General features: G+C 37.1%; 1 protein-coding gene across 5 annotated transcripts in view; it reads left to right on the top strand.

The window, feature by feature from the left end:
• Atg4c (autophagy related 4C cysteine peptidase) overlaps positions 1-22680 on the top strand; it is a 64663-nt gene that overhangs the window by 11362 nt on the left and 30621 nt on the right. For 3 of the 5 annotated variants that reach the window (XM_042681638.1, XM_042681613.1, XM_042681630.1), the window contains exons 2-6: positions 5240-5378; positions 12740-12823; positions 15183-15416; positions 17016-17346; positions 20957-21027. In XM_042681638.1, coding sequence (XP_042537572.1) covers positions 5303-5378; positions 12740-12823; positions 15183-15416; positions 17016-17346; positions 20957-21027 — 796 coding nt within the window. In that variant the 5' untranslated portion in view covers positions 5240-5302. Of the gene's footprint in view, positions 1-5235; positions 5379-12739; positions 12824-15182; positions 15417-17015; positions 17347-20956; positions 21028-22680 lie in introns of all 5 variants that reach the window. The other 2 variants (XM_042681604.1, XM_042681622.1) reach the window with 1 other exon arrangement.

Below are 22680 nucleotides of genomic sequence, written 5' to 3'. Positions count from 1 at the left end.
CTTTCTTTAACTTTTTATAGTTTTCATTAAATAGTTCTTTTACATCTTTGGTTAGGTTAATTCCTAAATATTTTATTTTTTGGGAGGTTATTGTGAATGGGGTTGCTCCCTTTATTTCCCTCTCTTCTTGTACATTGTCAGTGTACAGGAAGGCAACTGATTTTTGTGGGTTTATTTTGTATCCTGCTATTTTGCCGAAGTGATTTATGATTTCTAAGAGTTTGGGGATGGAGTTTTTGGGATCGTGAAGGTATAGTATCATGTCGTCTGCAAAAAGGGATAGTTTAACTTCTTCTTTCCCTATGCGGATCAGACATATATTTAAAACATTAAATGTACAGAAGAAGGAAAGAATATTGAAAGTTTAAGAGAGAAGTCACAAGTCACACTGGGAAATCCATCAGGACAGCAAATTTAGTAGAAACTCTTAGATCCAGGAGAGCTTGGAAAGACATATTTTAAGACTTGGAAGTAATAATTGCTAACTTAGAATATTCAAAACAGCTATACTGCAAAATTAAAGGAAATGATCAATAAAAATTAAAAGAATTCAGAACTACCAAACCAGCAGTACAGAAGATACTTAAAGGCATCTTACACATAGAAGAGAAAGATAAACACAACCAGTGAAGTACAGGTGAGATAAATCTCACTATAGCGGGTTGGGAAGTTAGCTTAGTGGTAGAGTGCTTGCCTCACATGCATGAGGTCCTGGGTTCAATTCCTCAGTACCACATAAGCAGAAAAAAGCCAGAAGTGGCGTGGTGGCTCAAGTGGTAGGGTGGTAGCCTTGAGTTGAAGTGCTGAGGGACAGTGCCCATGCCCAGAGTTCAGCCCCCAGGACTGACAAAAAAAAAAAAAAAAAAATCTCACTAGAGAAGTTGAAAGCAAATGAGGATTAGAAAAAGAACCATTCATTGAAAGAAACAAAATGACAATAATGATGATAATAATAATAATAACTCCAAATGTTAATGGCCTCAATTCTCCAATCAAAAGATACATATCAGCAGGTTGATTATAGAAAACAAGACCCATTGTCTTTGTTTATGGAAGACACATTGTATTGAGAAAGAGAAATACAAGATTAAAGTGAAGATAGGAAAAAATACCTTCTAAGCAAATGGAGCCCAGAAGCAAGCAGAGTAGCTATACTAATTTTTGACAAAGTAGACTTAAAAACAAAATTAAGAAGAGACAAACAAAAGTGATATTGAGAAAGGTAACAGTCTACTAAGTGGAGATAACAATTGTAAATGTTTATATACATACATATACCTAATTTCATAAAACAGATACTATTGCCATGAAAGCACAGATTTTTTTTGTCCTTCATGGAGCTTGAACTCAGCTTGGGTGGCTAGTGCTCTACTACTGAGCCACAGCACCACTTCCTGTTTTCTGGTGGTTAATTGGAGATAAGAGTTTCATAGACTTTCCTGCCTGGTCTGGTTTTGAACCTCAGTCCTCAGATCTCAGCCTCCTGCATAGCTAGGATTTCAGGTTGAGCCACCAGTACCTGGCTAGCACAGACTAACATAAATTTTAGTTGTCAGTTATAAATAATTATAATTCTTGTGAAATGTTACTACCATTTACCTGTGTTTCATTGATTTATCATTTAGTGATCCTTTTAAAATATATATGTATATATATATATATATATATATATATTTTTTTTTTTTTTTTTTGTCAGTCATGGGCCTGAACTCTGGGCCTGGGCGCTGTCCCTCAGCTCTTCAGCTCAAGGCTAGCGCTCGACCACTTGAGCCACAGCACCACTTCTGGTTTTTTCTGCTTATGTGGTGCTGAGGAATTGAACCCAGGGCCTCATGCATGCAAGGCAAGTGCTCTACCACTGAGCCACCTTCCCAGCCCCATCCATTTAATATTTTTGAGAACCAATTGTATGCCAGACAGAATTTAAGGACACTCAAAAAATTACTGTCTGGGGCTGGGATGTAGCTCAGTGGCAAAGCGCTTGCCTAGCAAGTGCAACATCCTGGGTTTGATCCCCAATACTAAAAAAGACAAAAAAATACAGTTAAAAAAAATTACTGTCTAGTATAGCTGACAGGGAAAAAGTAAGTGATGATTATGTAATGTGATGAGCACTGTGATAGTGGAAGACAAAGGATCCCATGAGAGTTAAGAGGAAGGCACCAGTCTTAACTTAATATGTGAAGTTGGGTAACTTTTAACCAGTCTTACTAAAGGAGGTGAGACTTAAGCTGGGCCCTAGGGCTTGTGATAGTAAGATAATTTAACAGTGAGGGTAAGTGGGAAGGCATTTTAGGCAGAGGAAACAAATTTTACAAGGGCAAGGAAGTATCAGATGGCATGTCAAGTTCAAGAAGCTTTAATATTAGTAGTAAAAATGGCTTCAGGACTGGGAATGTGGCTTTTAGTGGTAGAGTTCTGGCCTAGCATGCATGAAGCCCTGGGTACAATTCCTTAGTACCACATAAACAGAAGCTCAGGGACAGGCCCTGAGTTAAAGCCCCAGGACTGGCAAAGAATAAACAAAAAATGGCTTCATCATGTGGCACATGTGAGGGAATATCACTTGAGGAAGCTCAGTAAGTGGCAGAGCTATTTCATGGAGGCCTTAAATATCCTCAAGTACCAGACATGTGCCAATTGTTGAAGGTACAAATAAGAACAAGGCAAAGCCCTTGAGGAATGTGTTTATAGCTCTAATTTTTGTTTATACATCAGCAGTTTACAAATTAATTTTAATCTCTAGCCTACACCTCTCCTTGACTTTAGATCTATATAACTAACTTCCCGTTAAATATATCTACAGTGTGGGCTACATGAAAGTAATTAATTCATTGCCTTTGTTCTCTGCTCTCTTAATTCCTAGAACAATGCCTGTTAAAATTTACTAAATGATTAAACAAATTAATAATTTTTACTTGTATCTTTCATAGATATCTCAGATGCCATAAGCTTCATATCAAATTTTTGATCTCCCTTTAATCTGTCCCTTTCCTAATGCTCCCTGTTTCCATGATTGGTACCATCTGTATAGGTGTATTTTTTTTTTTTTTGGGACCAGCCATGGGGCCTGAACTCTGGGCCTGGGCACTGTCCCTCAGCTCTTCAGCTCAAGGCTAGCACTGTACCACTTGAGCACAAGGCTACCACAGCACCACTTCCGGTTTTTTTCTTTTTGCTTATTTGGTGCTGAGGAATCGAACCCAGGGCCTCATGCATGCAAGGCAAGTGCTCTACCACTGAGCCACCTTCCCAGCCCCATGGGTGTATTTTTGACATTTTCCTTTACCTTCACTATTCATCACCAAGAAAAAACAAACTTTTGGTGGTATTGGGGATTGAACTGTGCAAATCAAATGCTCTGCCATAACTCTAGCCCTTGTGACATGTTTCCTTATGTATCCATTTCTGTCCATCTTTATTATTTCTGGGTAGACTCCCATTTCTGTCCTAGTGCTGTACAGTAGTAGCAAATATTCACTGTCTACTCTGGTTTTTCAGTCTGTTATTCATACTTTTATTAGAACAATAATAATAAACACAAAGCCTACAAAATCTGTGTCTGATATTCCTATTTGAAATCATCTGCCTTTAGGATAGATAACAAAATTCTTTTTTTTGTCAGTTATGGGGCTTGAACTCTGAGCTTGGGCACTATCCCTTAGCTCTTCAGCTCAAGGCAAGTGCTCTACCACTTGAGCCACAGTGCCACTTCCTGTTTTCTGGTGGTTAATTGGAGATAAAAGTCTCATGGACTTTCCTGCTTGGGCTGGATTTGAACTGAAATCCTTAGATCTCAGCCTCTTGAGTAACTAGGATTACGTCAGCGACTAGCTCTTTTTTTTTTTTTTTTTTGAATGCCAGTACTGGAGCTTGAATTTATTATGGCTGGTGCTGTACCACTTGAGCCACACTGCCACTTCTGGCTTGTTGCTTGTTAATTGGAAATAAGAGTCAAATGGATTTTTCTGCCTGGGCTAGTTTGAACTTCAAACCTCAGATCTTAGTCTCTTAAGTAGCTAGGATTTCAGGTGTGAATAACTAGCATCCAACCTGATCTGGAGGGTACTGTGTACTTACATCTTGTGTCACTCTTTTGGACTTTCTGTGCTGTAGACAAGTTAGTTTCTCCCTGGACACTGTCCTGGGCCTGGGCACTGTCCCTCAGCTCTTCAGCTCAAGGCGAGCGCTCTACCACCTGAGTCACTGCACCACTTCTGGTTTTCTGAGTGGTTTATTGGAGATAAGAGTCTCATGAACTTTCCTGCCCGGGCTACCTTTGAACCATGATCCTCAGATCTCACTCAGCCTTCTGAGTAGCTAGGATTACAGGCGTGAGCCACTGGTGCCTGGCGACAAGTTAGAGCTTTTTAACTTTTTTCCAGTAGATTGTTTTTTTCTGCCTTAAAACTACAATATATATAAATAGTATATATATAAATATATAAATAAATATTTATATAAATATATAAATAGTAGCTTTTGTTATATATTATAAAATAGGATGCCTATTGTTAGAGAAATGTATGTATCAATATTTTTGAGGAGATACTTACAACTTTGAAAGAGTAATATTCCCTACAGTATTCTTTTCTTGAAAAATAAAGTATTATTTATGAATGATTGCAAATAAGGACAAGAATTTTCAGTCATAATTTTTGCTCTTGGGTTATATCACTCCTCAATTTTCCTTTATCATATTATGAAACATTTAAAGCTTCATTTATTCTTTTTTGTTTTTAAAGTAAAACAAATTCTGTTGTAAATTTAAGCCATTTTGTTTTTCAAGAATGCCTCAGCATTGAGATTGGAAGGAAATGTAGGATATGCCATGATTTAAAAATAAAACAAAGCCTCTAGAGTTTTTATGGAAGTAATGACTTAATCAATATAAGTAGAAGTCGCCACTTTGAAAATAGTGTTTTTTAAATTACTCTCTTTGATTACAAATAAAACAAATCTTACATAGACATATAAGCATCACAGCTGAGCTGTGTTACTTAAAATTATTGTATTTGGTTTTATTGAATTGAAGGTTATTATTTGGTTTTATGTGATAATTGTTTCACATTTGATGTTGAATGTTTTGTTTAGTTAAAGTACAGAATATTATGTAATATTTCTTCTGTAAAGTGAGAGATTGTTTCTGTTATTTCAAATTTTATGTAGTCACACACGTATGGTATCATGCAATATATACTAATTACTAATTTTACCCTGATCTTTTTCTTTAAGTCAGTATGGAAGATTAAGTCTACAATAGAATACAATCAAGTGATGGCTTTTTCTTTAGAATTTGAATATGGAGGCCACAGGAACAGATGAAGTTGACAAGTTAAAAACCAAATTTGTATCTGCTTGGAACAACATGAAATACAGTGAGTATGATTTGTCCATTATCTAAATACAAAGAAGTATTTAAAGATGTATATATTATCTTCTTTAGGTCACCATTACTTTTGAATGAAATACTTTATCATAGACTATAAGCAGTGTAGATAAGAATCTTTTAAAGAAAGAGTTGAATATTATTATGAGCATTGCTTAGAAACTCTACTGAGTAGTATTTTCCCCCTAATTTGATAGAATATATAGATATCATATTATTATTATCATTATTGTTATTACTATAATGAGGTACTGGAGTTTCAACTAAAAGCCTCATGCTTGCTAGGCATCTGCTATCCTACTTGATTCACACATCCCAGTCATTTTGCTTTCATTAGTTTTCAGTCTCTCTTTTTGCTGGAGCTAGCCTGGACCGAGATCTTCCTGTTTACCCTTCACTTCTAGCTTGAATGACTGTCCAGTAATTGTCCCCTCCCCCCCAGCATTTTTTGTTAAATTGATTGAGATAGGTGTTTCATGGACTTTTTGTCTGGGCTGGTAATCCTCCCAATCTTAGCCTCCTGAATAGCTAGGACTCCTCCCCTTCCCTCCCTTCCTTCTCCCCCTCCCTTTCCCTTCTCTTCTTTTTTTGTCAGTCTTGGGGCTTGAACTCGAGGCCTGGGTGTTCTGCCTGAGCTTTTTCGTTCAAGCTTTTTCAAGCAGCCACTACTTCTGGTTTTCTAGTGGTTAATTGGAAATGGGCTTTCCTGCATGGGCTGGCTTCGAACCTCAATGCTTAGATCTCAGCCTTCTGAGTAGCTAGGATTATAGGCATGAGTCACCAGGCGACCTAAATTTTTTTTTTTTAACATTCCAAAGCAGATAGAATTTATTCAGGTGATAATAACGGTGTTGTTCATATTCAATTTTTGGCATCTTCACCTCTCAATCAGGAAGTAAACAAAATTGACTTCTGAACACACCAAATAGAAGTTCAGTATAATAAAGTTCTGACTTTATTATACTCTCAGGTCTTTGTTTTTAGCTAGTTACTCTTGCCAAACAAATCTGATAAGGATTGTTGAAGGTGAAGAAGCCCTCAAAGAGAGAGAAGTATTCTGGCAGAATTAGTTTCAGTAGAAAGAAGTTCATATCCATAAAGTAAGAATGATAACAAAATTCAATGAAGTGTTTTATAATGCAAATTCAAGTTACAACAATGAGTATTTGGCTTTTGGTCCACTGGAAGTGATGGTCAGGTAGTTATATAGATGGCTGTCACTTGGAAGTAATACAACATTACATGTTGAATGTAAATTACATTAAATGTACATTGAATGTACATTTAAAGTTTTATTTACGTATTGTTGTTCATGAACTCTGGCTTGGTTCCCTTCCTTGAGCTCTTTAGCTCAAGGCCAGCGCTCTACCATTTGAACCACAGCACCATTTCCGGTTTTCTGATGGTTAATTGGAGATAAGAGTCTCATGGACTTTCCTGTCCAGGCTGGCTTTGAACCACAATCAGTAGATCTCAGCCTCCTGAGTAGGTAGGATTACAGGTGTGAGCCTCCAGTGCCTGGCTTAAGTTTTGAATAATTAAGGTTCAGATATATTTCACAGGGGCTGGGAAGGTGGCTCAGTGGTAGAGCACTTGCCTTGCATGCCTGAGGCCCTGGGTTCGATTCCTCAGCACCACATAAGCAAAATGAAAAAAGCTGGAAGTGGTGCTGTGGCTCAAGTGGTAGAGCGCTAGCCTTGAGCTGAAGAGCTGAGGGACAGTGCCCAGGCCCAGAGTTCAGACCCCACGACTGGACCCCCCCCCAAAAAAAAAAGATATATTTCACATACTGTAAAATATTTTTTTCAGAGTGTATGATTCAAATTTTAATTTTTTAAAAATTCAGTTTAAACATACATTCTATCACTGGATGGTAGGCTCACATCAGAATTTTAGTTTGTCAATTTAAAAATATATAGCACACTAGTTTTTAATATATGTACAAAGTAGTAAATATATTAGAAACCATCATCAGTATCTGATGATTAGTTATCCTCAAGGCAACTGACTGTATTTGTTTGTTTGTTTTTTTGGGTCTGGTCATGGGGCCTGAACTCTGGGCCTGGGCGCTGTCTCTCAGCTCTTCAGCTCAAGGCTAGCGCTCTACCACTTGAGCCACAGTGCCACTTCCGGCTTTTTTCTTTTTGCTTATGTGGTGCTGAGGAATCGAACCCAGGGCCTCTGGCATGCAAGGCATGTGCTCTACCACTGAGTCACCTTCCCAGCCCCCAACTGACTGTATTTGTACTAGCACTCAGTCCCTATTCCTCTCTGTAGTTCCTGGAAACTACCAATGTACTTTCTGTCTTTAGATTTGACTATGCTAGACAATCTATAAAAATAATACCATCAAAAAAAATACCATCTCCTTTTTTTTTTTTTTTATATTAGTTGAGGGACTTAAACTATGGGCCTGGAAGCTGTCCTTGAACTATTCAGCTCAAGGCTACCACTTGAGCTACAGCGCCACTTCCGGTTTTCTGGTTGTTTATTAGAGATAGGAGTCTCACGGTCTCTCCTGCCCGGGCTGGCTTTGAACCGCGATCCTCAGATCTCAGCCTCCTGAGTAGCTAGGATTACAGGCGTGAGCCACCAGTGCCCGGCTTCAAAGTGCATTTGTGTTATAGTGAGGTTTAGTACTTCATTTTTATTTTTTTATTTTTGATATGGTCCTGAGGTTTGAATTCAGGGCCTAGTGACTGTACCTGAGCTTTTTTGCTCAAGGCTAGAGTTTTCCCACTTGACCCACCTTCCTTACTTGAACCAATTTTTCTTCCTCCCTCCCTCCCTCCCTTCCTTCCTTCCTTTATTTTTGTGCTGGTCCTGGGGCTTGAACTCAGGGCCTGGGTACTGTCCCTTAGCTTATTTGATCAAGGCTAGCACTCTACTACTTGAGCCACAGTTCCACTTCCACTTTTTGGTAGTTAATTGGAAATAAGAGTCTCAGATCTTCTTGCCTCGGCTGGCTTTAAATCCTCAGATCTCAGATCTTCAGATCTCAGCCTTCTGAGTAGGTAGTATTATAGATGTGAGCTACAAGTGCCCTGCACATTTTACTTTATTATGTTTGTTTTCATATAGGCAACTCACTAGGTAGTCCAGGCTGGCCTCTAACTCATGCATCTCCTGACTCAGTCTTCTTTCTACTATTTGCCATTATAAACGGTGTTACTATTGAGCACTCATGTATGTTTTGTAGTGAACACATCATTTTATATCTAACAGTGGTATTTAATTAATTTGTGCTACTAGTGAGGTTTGAACTCAAGGTCTGGGTGCTATCCCTTAGATATTTCACTCAAGGCTACCACTTGAGCCACAGTTCCACTTCTGGTTTTTTTATGGTGGTTAATTGCAAATAAGGGTCTGGAGTAATTGTCTGCCAGTGCTAGCCTTGAACCATGGTTCTCAGATCTCAGCCTCCTGCTAGGATTATAGGTATGAACCAATGATACCTGGCTTCTAAGTTTAATTCTTTTTTTTATTTTTTATTTTTGGGTCTAGTCGTGGGGCCTGAACTCTGGGCCTGGGCACTGTCTCTCAGCTCTTCAGCTCAAGGCTAGTGCTCTACCACTTGAGTCACAGTGCCACTTCCAGGTTTTTTCTTTTTTGCTTATGTGGTGCTGAGGAATCAAACCCAGGGCCTCAAGCATGCAAGGCAAGCGCTCTACCACTGAGCCAACTTCCCAGCCCCATTTAACATTCTCTTCTGGAGTGTTTGAGGGGTTGAATTTTGCCAGGCCCTTGCCAACACTTGTTACTCATCTTTTTACTAGAGCCATACCAGTGGCTGTGACATGGATTTGTCTATAGATTTCATTTGCCTTTTCCTGATGACTTATGATCATGAACACCTATTTATGACTATACTGGATAGCTCTTATATCTTCTTTGGAGAAATGTTTATTCAGATTCTTTTCTCATGTTTAGTTGTCATTTTATAATTAAGTTGTATGAATTGTTTTATATAGTCTAGATAAAAATTCCTTAGGGAACATATGATTTGCAAATTTTTTTCCTATTCTTAGCTTGTCTTTTTTTCTTTGGTGACAGTGTCTACTGAAATGCAAAACTTTTAAATTTTGATAAAATCAGTAGATCTGTTTTGTATTTGGCTGGTTGTGCTTTCAATATTATAATAAACTATTGCCTAAATTAAAATTTATACCTGAGTTTCTTTCTGAGGGATTTAATGTTTTAGCACTTATATTTAGGGTTTGATCCCTTTTGAGTTAATTTTTCATATAGAATGAGATAGAGGTCCAACTTTATTATTATTTTTTTGTGTGTAGCTATACATAGTTAATCTTTTGACATGTTAACATAGTTCAGCTTCTACATGCATGTAGAAAAAGAGAAAAGATAATGAGGCCTTATGAGAATTCATTTCTCTTGTGCACCTAACTTCAAGGAGTATTAAAGGAAGTCAGTCTATCAGGAGAGAGTCTTTGGCAGGGTCTACATAGGGAATAGAAAAGTAGGAAGGAGTAACTGTACATACTCCATGGTTTCTATTTAAATTATAAAGCAATGTGTCTTGTGAATTGTACACCCCTGCAGTGCCTTAGGCTCTGACCTTTCAGATATACAACTCTTCCTTTCTTGAGAAAGGTTTGAAGGGTGTTTGTAGAAGTAGATAGATTATAAACGATAGGGATAAAGGGAGACATTTATGCTTAAAAGTTGTTTCTTTTCATTTGAATTTGTTTTTTAAGTTCTTAAGATTTACTTTGAAAATATTATGTTTATGAGATAGAAGGTTGCTACTGTTTTGGGGATTAGAATTATTCCATTATGATACTAATCATACTTCTAAAAGATAGTATATATAAAATTTTAATACATCTAGTACTTGTAAATTGACATTGAAATCCTTTTTTCAACTAACTAAAGATAATAATAGAAATGCACATCTGTGGCTTGAAATTAAATAAATAGTCCTTTCCTAGTATTCAGTAGATAAGTACCAATTTCAATTTCCTATTGGAGTTGAGCTGAAGAGAATCAGACTCAGGTGGGAAAAAGGAAAAATGGCTTAGAAGAGCCAGAAATAGGGCTGGGAAGTTGGCTCAGTGGTAGAGTGCTTGCCTTGCATGCATGAGGCCCTGAGTTCGATTCCTCAGCACCACATAAGCAGAAAAAAAAAGGCTGGAAGTGGCACTGTGGCTCAAGTGGTAGAGCGCTAGCCTTGAGCTGAAGAGCTGAGGGACAGCGCCCAGACCCAGAGTTCAGGCCCCATGACTGGACTCCCCCCCCCCAAAAAAAAAAAAAAAAAAGAAGAGCCAGAAATACTAGGATTTAGACAGAGTGATATTGAGAAGGATGTTTTTATCAGGTGATAGCATATGCCAGTGGCAAAGCCCACTTTGAGTGGAGATGGATAGTGGGATAAGATCATAAAGATAATCTTTATCATATTAGGAAAAGTCCTTTGTATGACTGAGAAGTTCATAATAAATCTGTTAGCAAGCAACAGGAATTTTTTTTTGAGCAGAAAAATTACCTGATCAAAGCTGAGCCACAGGGAGTTTAATTTGGTAGTGTTAAGCAGCATTTATTTGAATGGGGAAGGACTGACCTTACAGCAACTGTTCTAGTGTAATTCCAGTGAAGCATAACGAAGCCGAATTGGTGCATCTGGCTTCTAAATTATTGCCAAATTAATATTAGTATCACTTTTATTTTAAATACATATTTGTATGAAGTACATTATGTAGCAACTACATAAAAATCATGTCTTTAGAAAATCAACATTGTAGCACTGTGTTTTGTTTTGTTTTTTTTTGGGTCCAATCGTGGGGCCTGAACTCTGGGCCTGGGCGCTGTCCCTCAGCTCTTCAACTCAAGGCTAGCGCTCTACCACTTGAGCCACAGCGCCACTTCTGGCTTTTTTCTTTTTGCTTATGTGGTGCTGAGTAATCGAACCCAGGGTCTCATGCATGCAAGGCAAGTGCTCTACCACTGAGCCACCTTCCTAGCCGCACTGTGTTTTATATATGTAAACCCAGATGGTTTACTGAACACTAGCCTCAAGTCTGTCAACTTCCAGTTCCAGATACTACATATATCCTTTGGCCTCTGCTTCCCAAGTCCTGGGATTATATTTACCACCATGCCTACCTCTAGAAGATACTACCCTTAGTAGTGAGGGATTTCATATGCTTGAAAGTATTCAGCAATGTAGTAAGAAAAAAATAAAAATTAACACCATTGTGAAAAGCCAAAATAGGACGCCACTTTTTACATGCTTACAATCTAGTAGGAAAAAAAAACAACACCCCAAAACTAGAAGAATTAAGAATTTGCAACTAAAGTCAGGGGTTGAGAATTGAAAGGCTGAAAATTTGAGAGGAAGATGTCTGAAGTGTCATGCCTCACATTCAGATAGTCTCATTGGCCAGAATTCAGAAATTCAGAAATCAAAATAAATTTCTCTTGGAACTTTCAGAGGTCACTCACTTTTGTCATGAGCTACTACATATATATATATATATATTCCCCCCCACTAAATTAGTTCTATATAAGCCTTCAATAACCTGAGATGGAAGAAATTGTTAATAGTTATTGCTTAGATGAAAAGAAGTTAGCATTAGGGAAACAGGAGTAAAGTTTTTTTTTTTTTACTGTATTGTCTTTTTAAAATTTTTTTGATTGGTCATGGGGCTTGAACTCTGGGCCTGTGCACTATCCCTGCGCTCTTCAGCTCAAGGTGAGCACTCTACCACTTGAGCCACAGCACTACTTCCTGGAGTAAAGTTTTTAACCTTTCAGTTTTGTGCCATCAGAATATTGTGACTTGTCAAAGTAAATTAGAATTAAAAACTTTTTTTTCCTTTATTTTTTTTCTTTCTTATGTTTGAATGAAATGTGGCCTAAAAGACTATTCAAAAGTTGTAGCATAAATCATTCTTTTTAGTCCTTTGTTCAGATTTTTTTTTTTTTTTTTGTGTGTGTGTGTGTGTCAGTTGTGGGGCTTGAATTCTGGGCCTGGGTGCTGTCCCTCAGCTTGTCAGCTCAAGGCTAGTGCTCTACCACTTGAGCCACAGAGCTACTTCTGGCTTTTTCTGTTTATGTGGTGCTGAGGAATCGAACCCAGGGCCTCATGAATATGAGGCAAGCACTGTACCACTGAGATACTTTCCCAGCCCTTTGCTTAGATATTTTGCCATTCTTTTAAAAATGCATGTTTAGTATCATAAATTGACAAGTTGAATTAAAATCCCTCTGTACAACTACTTATACATTTATAAGTGATAATTAATGGCTTAGAATTAAATAGAAGTATTTTTAGAAGTGTACTTTTAAATCTTTTAATAATTTTAATAATCTTTTTTTTTTTTTTTTGTTTAGGTTGGGTGTTAAAAACAAAGACGTATTTTAGTAGAAATTCCCCTGTATTATTACTTGGTAAATGTTATCATTTTAAATATGAGGGTAAGTGATAAAGTTGTAAAACATTTATAAATCTTTTAAATCTAAAAATCTTAAAAATCATTTAAATCTGAAATTTAAACAGTGATATATCTTTAACGCTGGTATTCTTTTCACTGTACATCTTTGTTCGGTTTTATATGTTTGTGTCAAAGTGTGTGTGTGCATGTAAAATGCATGAGCTTGCGTTTGTAAAGAAAATGAATGTATATGAACATATGTTATTATCAAGACATTCATTTTGGTTGACTTACTCTGAAATACCATTTATCAGTAGTTTTCTAAAACCTTGTAAATGACTTGTAATAATAACAGCCAATATTTATTTAGTAGTAATGATAGCCAGGAGTAGTCTATGTGGTTTACATGTCTCGACTCATTGAGTTCTTCCACAATCTTGAAGGTTGAGTAGGAAGTTGATATGTAAAAAAGTATGCATAGAGTGGCAAGATGGAAGCAATAGCAATATTAGAGGGCATATGTATGCCTACTTTAGTTCTGATTGGGAGATAATTCTGAAAAGGATCAAACTATAGAGAAGGATTTTGAATCTATGTAGAGTTAGCCCATCCTATGTAAACATGTTTTCATAGGCAGAGAACAGCCAAAGCAGAATGCTTAAGAGTTCATATAAGCTTTGAGGTCAGATATCTGGGTTTGAATTTGACTCTTTGTTTTTGCTGTTTAGTTGTTACTTTTGATCTTCCCAAGTATTAATGATAGCCTATTTCATAGGTATATAGTAATATATCTGGTATAAATAAGCATTCTAATGACATTATTATAGAAGGAATTTGTACAACATTATCATTAGAATTTGTTGGTTCTTGACATTACATTGTGTGTGTGTGCGTGTGTATCCCAGTCCTGGGGCTTGAACTCAGGGCCTGGGTACTATCCCCTCAGCTTTTTTTGCTCAAGGCTGACACTCTTATTACTTAAGTCACAACTCTATTCTTGGCTTTTTGCTGGTTAATTGGAGATAATTCTCACAGATTTTTCTACCTGGATTGGCTTTGAACCGTGATTCTTAAACTTAGCCTCCTACGTAGCTAGGATTATAGGCGTGACCCACTGGCACCTGGCTATAATAGTTATTGTTACCTAAGGTTATTTAGTAATTATTTTTTCAGAACATTCTGGCTGGCACACTGATTATGCCTAGAAGGAACACATGAAAATAATAACACAATATATTCTTAAGAAATATGCAGGCTTCTGCCACCACTATTCTAGCTACAGAGCTCCTAACACTCCTGTAATGTCCTTAATAATAGAGCATGTGGGAGTATCTTCTGTTGTAGAGTTTGGCCCTAAATACCTTTGGATGATTAGAATATTTTTTTTTTTGGACTCATGTGTTAATACTTGTGTTTCTGGAAGGTAGCTGGTCACTAGAAAGTCTAAGCCATAATTAGAAGCTTGGAACTTTCAGTCCTAATTTCAATGCTCTGCGGGAGAGGAGAGGAACTGGAAATTGAGCTAACTGGCTAACTGATTTGCCTGCATTTGAAGCCTTCATAAAAATCTCAAAAGTACAAGGTTTGGTGAACTTCTGGGCTGGTGAACACATCCATCTGCAACTCAACTCCGTGTCTCCGTGGGACATAAGCTCCTGTACTCTGTACACTTCTGGACCTTGTTCTGTATACTGTCCTCTGTACCCATTGTCAAATCCCATTTTCTTCTTTTGTTGTTTTTTGTTTTTTGGTACTGGGGATTGAGCTCAGTGCTACATGCTTGCTGGAGAATGCTCTACCATTTGAGGCATTCTCTAGTTCATATTGTGTCTTTTTTCATTTTTCTTTGCCAGAACTAGGTTTTCGACTTGCTTGATTGCTTGGCTTACTTGCTCCATTGGTACTCTACCACTTGAGCCTTGCCTTCAGCCCAGCTTTTTGCTGGTTATTTTGGAGATGGAATCTGATGGACTTTTCTGACCAGGCTGGCTCCAGTATAAAACACATTTGGAGATTCATTCCCATTTGATTTTTGTAAAAACCTGATTAGATAGAATAAAACTTACCTTTCCAGTGATGGTGGTTTACTCCTGCAATTGTGGTTATTCAGGAAGCTGAGAATTGAGGATTGAAGTTCAAAGCCAGACTGAGCAAGAAAGTCCAGTTAACCAGCAAAATGCCAGATTGGAGCTGTGGCTCAGTATAAGAGTGCCAGCCTTGAGCAGAAAAGCTAAAGGACAGCACCAGACCCTGATTTCAAGCTCCAAACAAACAAGAACAAAGCAAAAAATGGATTAGGAAGATGGTGATGTAATCCATAATGTAAGACAATAATGGGAGTGTATTAGTATTATTGATATTTTTTGTACTTAGACTACATAATTTATATTTTTATTTTGTAGATGAAAATAAAACATTACTTGCAAGATCAGGATGTGCAATAGAAGATCATGTAATTGCGGGAAATGTAGAAGAATTTCGTAAAGATTTCATTTCTAGAATATGGCTGACCTACAGGGAAGAATTTCCTCAAATAGAGGGCTCAGCCTTGACAACAGATTGTGGTTGGGGCTGTACACTAAGAACTGGCCAAATGCTCTTAGCTCAAGGACTCATACTACACTTTCTTGGGAGAGGTAAATTAAATGTTTTTTGTATTATCATTAGTTTTTAATTTGAACTCGTTTGCATATTGCATAAAACTCCTTGAAGTTAATTTCTTTGTTCTTTGATTTAGCAGTAACTAACTTAGCATATTACATTTTTATTGAATTGGGCCATAAATGTCTTTTATGTAAACATTTATGATTTTCCTTTCAAAACCATAGGTTAACTATAGCTGTTATTTTATTTTTAAATCTTTAAAAGTTATTATCTTCAAGTAGTTGTACAGAGGAGTTGGCATTTAACAAAGCTGTTTATGAATATATCTTGATCAGTGTCACCTCTTGCAACCTAGCTGTTATTCTTGTTACTACCATGGATTAGGGTAGTTTGGATTTTTAAGTTTTGTTATTTTTTCCATTTTGGTTGAACTTGTTGAAGTATCTCTGGTTTATTAACTCCTAGACAAGTCAATATCTGTGGCTTTGGAGAGAATATTAGTATTCTTTAAAAATCTTAATAGTTTTATTTTGTTTCTTTTGTTTGCAATGTTTGTCTTAGAAAATAAGATTATAATCAATTATGTGAAGTTTATTTGGCATATTTATTTGGTCATCATGCTTATTAGTCTTTTAAACCATCAAAAACACCATTGGTAATTAACTTGCCTAAGTCTTTTTTTTTCTAATGTAACATTTTTCTCTTAGTCTTTTCTTTTCTTTTCCTGTTTAGACAAGATCTGGTGTCAAGGCTCGCCTGGAGCTAGCTAGGTAGCCCAGGCTACAAAGTTGTGACCCTCTTGTCTCAGACTCCTGAATGCTAAGAGTACAGGAAAATATCACAGTATCTGTTTCCATTAATCAATGTGTGTGTGTGTGTGTGTGTGTGTGTGTGTGTGTGTGTGTGTGTGTGTGTGTGTGTCTTAGGGCTTGAACTCAGGGCTTGGGCGCTGATCTTTATGCTCAAGTCTAGTGTTCTACTGCTTGAGCCACAATTCTTGCAGACTTTCCTGCCTGAGCTGGCTTTGAACCATGATCTTCAGATCTCAGCCTTTTGAGTAGTTAGAATTATAAGCATGAGCCAGGCATGAGTCACCAACATCCAGCAAGTCAATGTTTTGAGATATGTTTATTTGTAGGAGGATTTTATTTTACTATTTTAGGCTATTGTCTCTGGTTATTACTAAATATTATAAAATTTTAGATAATTACTAAATAATATTAGATATTACCAGATTTTAGAACATCTTGAGAATTGCCCCAGAGAAACCTTACACCCATTGGCAGCTATTTTCACTGTCTATTAGCAGCTGTGTCTATGTACTTTCTGTATCTAGACTTTCAGTTTTGATTTAGTAACCCATCTGACTTTATTTTTTGGGGGGCCTGGCCACTGTCCCTGAACTTTTTACTCAAGGCTCTACCACTTAAGCCACAGGTCCACTTCCAGATTTTTGGTAATTTATTGGACTTCCCTGCCCAGGTTGGCTTTGAGCCACAATCCTCAACTCTCAGTTCCTGGGTGGCTAGGATTATAGGCATGAAACAACAATGCTACCTATTTGTTTTAGTTTCACTGTTCAAGTCTGTCTATTTAACCTGTCTGAATACCTTGCTTTGGGATTGCTATAGCTTGGACTTGGCCTGATGCCCTGAATATTGAAAATTCAGACTCTGAATCATGGACTTCCCACACTGTGAAAAAATTTACTACATCTTTTGAAGCATCGCTTTCAGGAGAAAGAGAACTCAAAACTCCAACGATTTCTCTGAAGGAAAAAGTTAAGAAATATTCTGATGATCATGAAATTCGAAATGAAATTTACCATAGGAAAATCATTTCCTGGTTTGGTGATTCCCCGTTGGCTCTTTTTGGCTTACATCAACTAGTGGAATATGGAAAGAAATCGGGGAAAAAAGCTGGAGATTGGTATGGACCAGCTGTTGTTGCTCACATTTTAAGGTAAAATTGTTTTAAAATCTTTCATCTTGTGACTGAGTTCTTTAAGCTTAGAGAAATACTATTTAAAAAATTGTTATCAAGGTGATGTACAGAGGGATGCACTTATATGAATCAAGTAGAGTACATTTCTTTTTGGACAGTATCACCCCTTGAAATACAAATTTTTACAAATTTTGTGCAAACTTCTCTCTCTCTTTCCCTCTCTCATTCTCTCTCACTCTTTCCCTCTTTTCCTCCTCCTCCCCCGCCCCAAGTCCTGAGACTTGAATTTAGGGCCTAGGCACTGCCCCTGAGCTTCTTTTGCTCAAGGCTAGCACTCTACCACTTGAGCCACAGCACCTCTTCCAGCTTTTTCTGTTTATGTGGTACTGAGGAATTGAATGCATGCTAGGCAAGCACTCTACCACTAAGCCACCTTCCCAGACTATTGTCTTTTGTGTGTGGGTGTGTGGGTGTGGTTAATTGGAGATAAGAGTCCTGCCCTGACTGGCTTTGAATCACTTTCCTCAGATCTCAACCTACTGAGTAGCTAGGATTACAGTATTATCAGCAGGCACCTGGCTTCTGTGCAACTTTTTTTTTTTTTTTTTTGGGGGGGAGGTCAAGTCGTGGGGCCTGAACTCTGGGCCTCGGCGCTTTCCCTCAGCTCTTCAGCTCAAGGCTAACGCTCTACCACTTGAGCCACAGTGCCACTTCCAGCTTTTTTCTTTATGTGGTGCTGAGGAATCAAACCCAGGGCCTCATGCATGCAAGGCAAGTGCTCTACCACTGAGCCACCTTCCCAGCCCTCTGTGCAACTTTTAAAGATTTGCTACTAGGAAAGAATAAGACATTGTGATTGGAGTTTCGCTTACTCACTGGCAGTTTTCCTTTCCTTATAGGTACAGATAGCCAAGGTTGATTTTTAGCTACATGTTCATTTGACTATCATATTGAAATGTTCTAAACACTCTTTTGAGCTTGGAGCATGTACAATGTTGTAACTTTATTTTTTTTTGACAATGTAACTTGTAATGTACTGATAGCGTAAAGAAATGTCAAGAGTTAAAAACTGATGTTTTCAACATTTCTTTGTATACGTCAAATTCTTGTGAGTTGTAAATATATGGAACTATTAATATTATAATTATATCAGTAAAAATAAAGGATTTTTGACATTCAGAATTATGAGAAAAAACTTGAAAGTCAAATTTCATTGTATTTAAACTTTAAGTGCCATTGGTTAAGTTTTTAAATTATTTGTTATGTGACCTAATACTATCATAAATCATTAGTATGTGATCTAAATATGGTATATTATCAGTTTATTCCATTATAATCATATAAATTTGAAATTACTATAAAGCCTTTTTGCTTATTGATATGGTTGTTTAATAGATCAGATATTTACATCTATAAAGTATTACCTAATGTTAAAAATAATATAAATTTCAATTTAGTATGGCATTTATAAAAGCATAGTTTGTATTTTTCAAGATGTTTCAGGGCTCAGTAATTTTTTTTGTAAAGTGTTACAGAGTAAATATTTTAGGCTTTAGAATTCTCACAAGTTTTCTGTTGCTAGTTTTTTTCCTCTTAATCCTTTAATTCTTTTTTGTGTGAATATTTTTATTATCTTTAAGTAGTTGTACAAAGGAGTTGTCATTCAACAAAGCAATTTGTGAATACAGTGCATCTTGATCAATGTCATCCTTTTGACATTTCTACCTCCCCTTCCCAGCCCATCCCTTCTATCACTTTTCTTAAATTTTAGGATTTATACTGATTTTTTTTTGCCATTTAACAAAGCAGTTTATGTATACAGTGCATCTTAATCTGTGTCATCCCTTCAGCGTTTTCACCCCCCCCCCCTTTTGACCAATCCTTTATTTTTCTTAGTTTGTGGTATAGACAATGAATTCTTGTCTGCATTCTCCCTCTTTCCCCTTCATTTAATTACCCATCTTCCCATGCCCCCCTTCTTGCAAGTACCTATTTCCTTGTACTTATTTTGTGGGACTTTGACCTAGTCTTTCTAAAAAATTATACTATTTGAGCTCTCCATAGAAACAAAGGTTGCATGGTTTCCCTCATTTGTGATAGCTAGACTGTACCTGTAAACCTATAAGAAAACACACTGGGTAACTAGGCACCGATGGCTCACACCTATAATCCTAGCTACTTAGGAGGCTGAGATCTGAGGATCATGGTTTAAAGCCAGCCCAGGCAGGAAAGTTCGTGAGACTCTTATCTCCAATAAACCATTAGAAAACCAGAAGTGGTGCTAAGGCTCGAGGGCAGGAATAGCGCACCAACAAAAAAAAAAAAAAAAAAAGAAAGAAAAAAAGAAAACACACTGGGTGATATGTAGGCCATTACAGATGAAGTAATTCTTTAATTCTTTAAAACTATTCCGAGCCATTCTTAGCTTTCAGATATACAAAAACAGGCCACAGATTGTATTTGGCCTATGGGCTACAGTTGCCCATCCTCTCCTATCTGAATACATAGAAACATACATAATAGAGGGTTTTGTTTTTGTTTTTGTTTTTACTTTTGTCAGTTGTGGTGCTTGAACTCAGGGGTGGGTGCTGCCCCTGAGCTCTTTTGCTCAAGGCTAGTGCTCTACCACTTTGAGCCACAGCTCCACTTGTGGTTTTTGAGTGGTTAATTGGAGATGAGTGTCTCATGAGGACAGTTCTGCCTTGGCTGACTTTGAACAGTGATCCTCAGATTTCAGCCTCCTGAGTAGCTAGGATTACTGGTGTGAGCCACCAGTGCTGGCTTCAGAGTTTTTTTGAATGAAGTAAAAATCATTATGCTGTTGTTGGAAGAAAAGAAAACATTTTAATTTTTTCTAAGGGATAAGTACAACAATTCATTCCTAGCCAGTGATGTAGGTTAATGAGAAGCAAATCTTAAAGCATATTGAAATACCACTGTTGAAGAGCATTCACCATAGTCAGGAAAGTGGTTGTGGGAAATTCTTTTGGGAGGGTAGATGGTACAGCTTCACACCTAAAACTTTTTTTTTTGCCAGTCCTGGGGCTTGAACCCAGAGCCTGGGCACTGTTCCTGAGCTTCTACCACTTGAGCCACAGCACCACTTCCAGATTTTTCTGTTTATGTGGTAGTGAAGAATTGAATCCAGGGCTTCATGCCCAGCCCCGAAACTTTTGAAAGCACATTTTATAACTTACATTGTGTTCTTCCAGACAGTTACTGTAATATTCACCTTTGAAAATTTAACTTGATTTTAAGGGCTATACATGGTAGTGTACCTTTGTAATCTTAGCCACTTGGGAAGCTGAGACAGAAGTAATGTGCTACTAGGGTAGCACAGGAAAAGTTAGCATGGGACATTATTTGAAAAACAAACTAAAAGCAAAAGGACTGGGGCAAAGCTCAAGTGGTACAGTGCTTGCCTAGAAAGTGGGAGACCCTGAGTTTAATTCTCAGTACTGCAAAAAGCAAAGCAAAACAAAAGAACAAACATGATTTCTGATATCATTTGGATAGATTTTTGACAGCAGGTACATAAGTTAAATAGGACAGCCAGATAAATGATACCCTTTCCCCCTCTTAAAACTAAATCTTTAGTTACTAACATATAATGTTTTTTTTTTCTTAGAAAAGCAGTTGAAGAAGCAAAACACCCTGATTTACAAGGAATAACTATTTATGTTGCACAAGACTGTACAGGTAAAGGATGTATCTAATTCAAATTTTTATCTGTATAATTTATTTGATCAGACATAATTTTATTATAAATAAATAATTATAAATTATTATAAAGTGAGAGACCATGGTGTATACATTTTGTCAGTCATGGGGCTTGAACTCAGGATCAGGTCAGCTTTTTTGCTCAAGGCTAGTATTCTACCACTTTGAACCACAGTGTCACTTTCAGTTTTCTAGTGGTTAATTGGAGATGAGAGTCTCAAGGACTTTCTTACCTAGACTGGCTTTGAATGTGATCCTCAGATCTCAGCCTCCTCAGTAGCTAGAATAGCAGGTGTGAGTCACCAACTTTTTTGTTCCTGCATAGCGTTATTCCTATACATGATAGGCACTAAATAGGTTTATTTGTTTGTTTAGATAGGATCATGCTGCATAGTCCAGGCTAGCCTCAAATGCTGCACCTTAAGTGGGAAAATTACAGGCATGTGCCACCATGCCTAATTTTTTGAAAAAAAGTTTTAGTTTATTTTTATTAGATAGTTTTACAAAAGGGTTTCAATTCCAGAAGTCAGGCTATGAATATATCTTGATCAATGTCACTCTTTGCGTCATTTTCCCCATATTTCCCCATTCCAACCCTACTCTCAAATTATATAGTTCAGTTTTTACATAGTGTGTGTTGAATTAATAACTGCATTTTTTTGTGCTTCCTTCCTCTCATTTGTCTAACTTCTTGTTGCTCTCCCTCTCACCAGAACATGTTTCAGCTTCCTGGTATTCATTTTGTTAAGTGGTGTTTGTTAGTTGTTCAAAGAATTTATACCTTTGGATTCCTCCCCTATGTATAATTTTTGTTAATTTGTGTCTGTATGCATATAACCCTGTATGTTATTGTTTGTTTGTGTTTTAGATCTAGCCTCAACATATGAGAGAAATAATGCCGGTTGTCTCTCTGAGCATGACTTATTTCACTTAGAATAATTTTTTCTTGGTCTATCCATTTTTCTGCAAATGACATAATATTTTTCTTTCTAATGGATGAATAAAATTCCATCATATATATACACCACATTTTCTTGATCACTAATCTGTTGTAGGGCATATAGGTTATTTCCATCTCTTGGCTGTCATGAATAGTGCAGCAAGGAATATGGATGTACAAGTGTCTTTACCACATCCTGACCTGTAATGTTCTGAATTACCATGTCCAAGAGTCACCATGTCTTGTTTCAATGTTTTTATTGAATATATCCAATGAATTATTAATTAGAATATTAAAAGCTACTTCTTCAAGGAAATTCCAGCATTTAAAGTCTTTCCCCCACTCCTTTTTTTATCCTCTTCAGAAGTAATAATAATAATAAAAGGAAGACTGAGTCTCACTGTGTAGACCAAGCTGGCCTAGGATTTGTAATCCTTCTGCTTTAACCTCCCAAGTGCTGGGATTATAGGTGTTAGTGAGCTTTTATCTCTTTTTAATCCCTTCTATTTCTTTTAAAGTAGCTATTTGATACTAAGAATGGTGGTGCATGACTGTAATTTCAACATTCATTTGGCTGAGGCAGGGGGATTGTGAGTTCAAGGCTAATTGATCTGAAAAGGAGAATGGGGTAGATGGAGGGAGGAGGAAGGATGAAGAAGGAAGAAATAGACAGGAAAATTTAGCATGGATGT

The sequence above is a fragment of the Dipodomys spectabilis genome, unplaced genomic scaffold (assembly GCF_019054845.1).
Source record: "Dipodomys spectabilis isolate Male_0828 unplaced genomic scaffold, ASM1905484v1 ptg000002l, whole genome shotgun sequence".
NCBI lineage: Eukaryota > Metazoa > Chordata > Mammalia > Rodentia > Heteromyidae > Dipodomys > Dipodomys spectabilis.
Note: the sequence above shows the minus strand (reverse complement) of the source record. Positions and strands in the feature narration are given on the sequence as shown.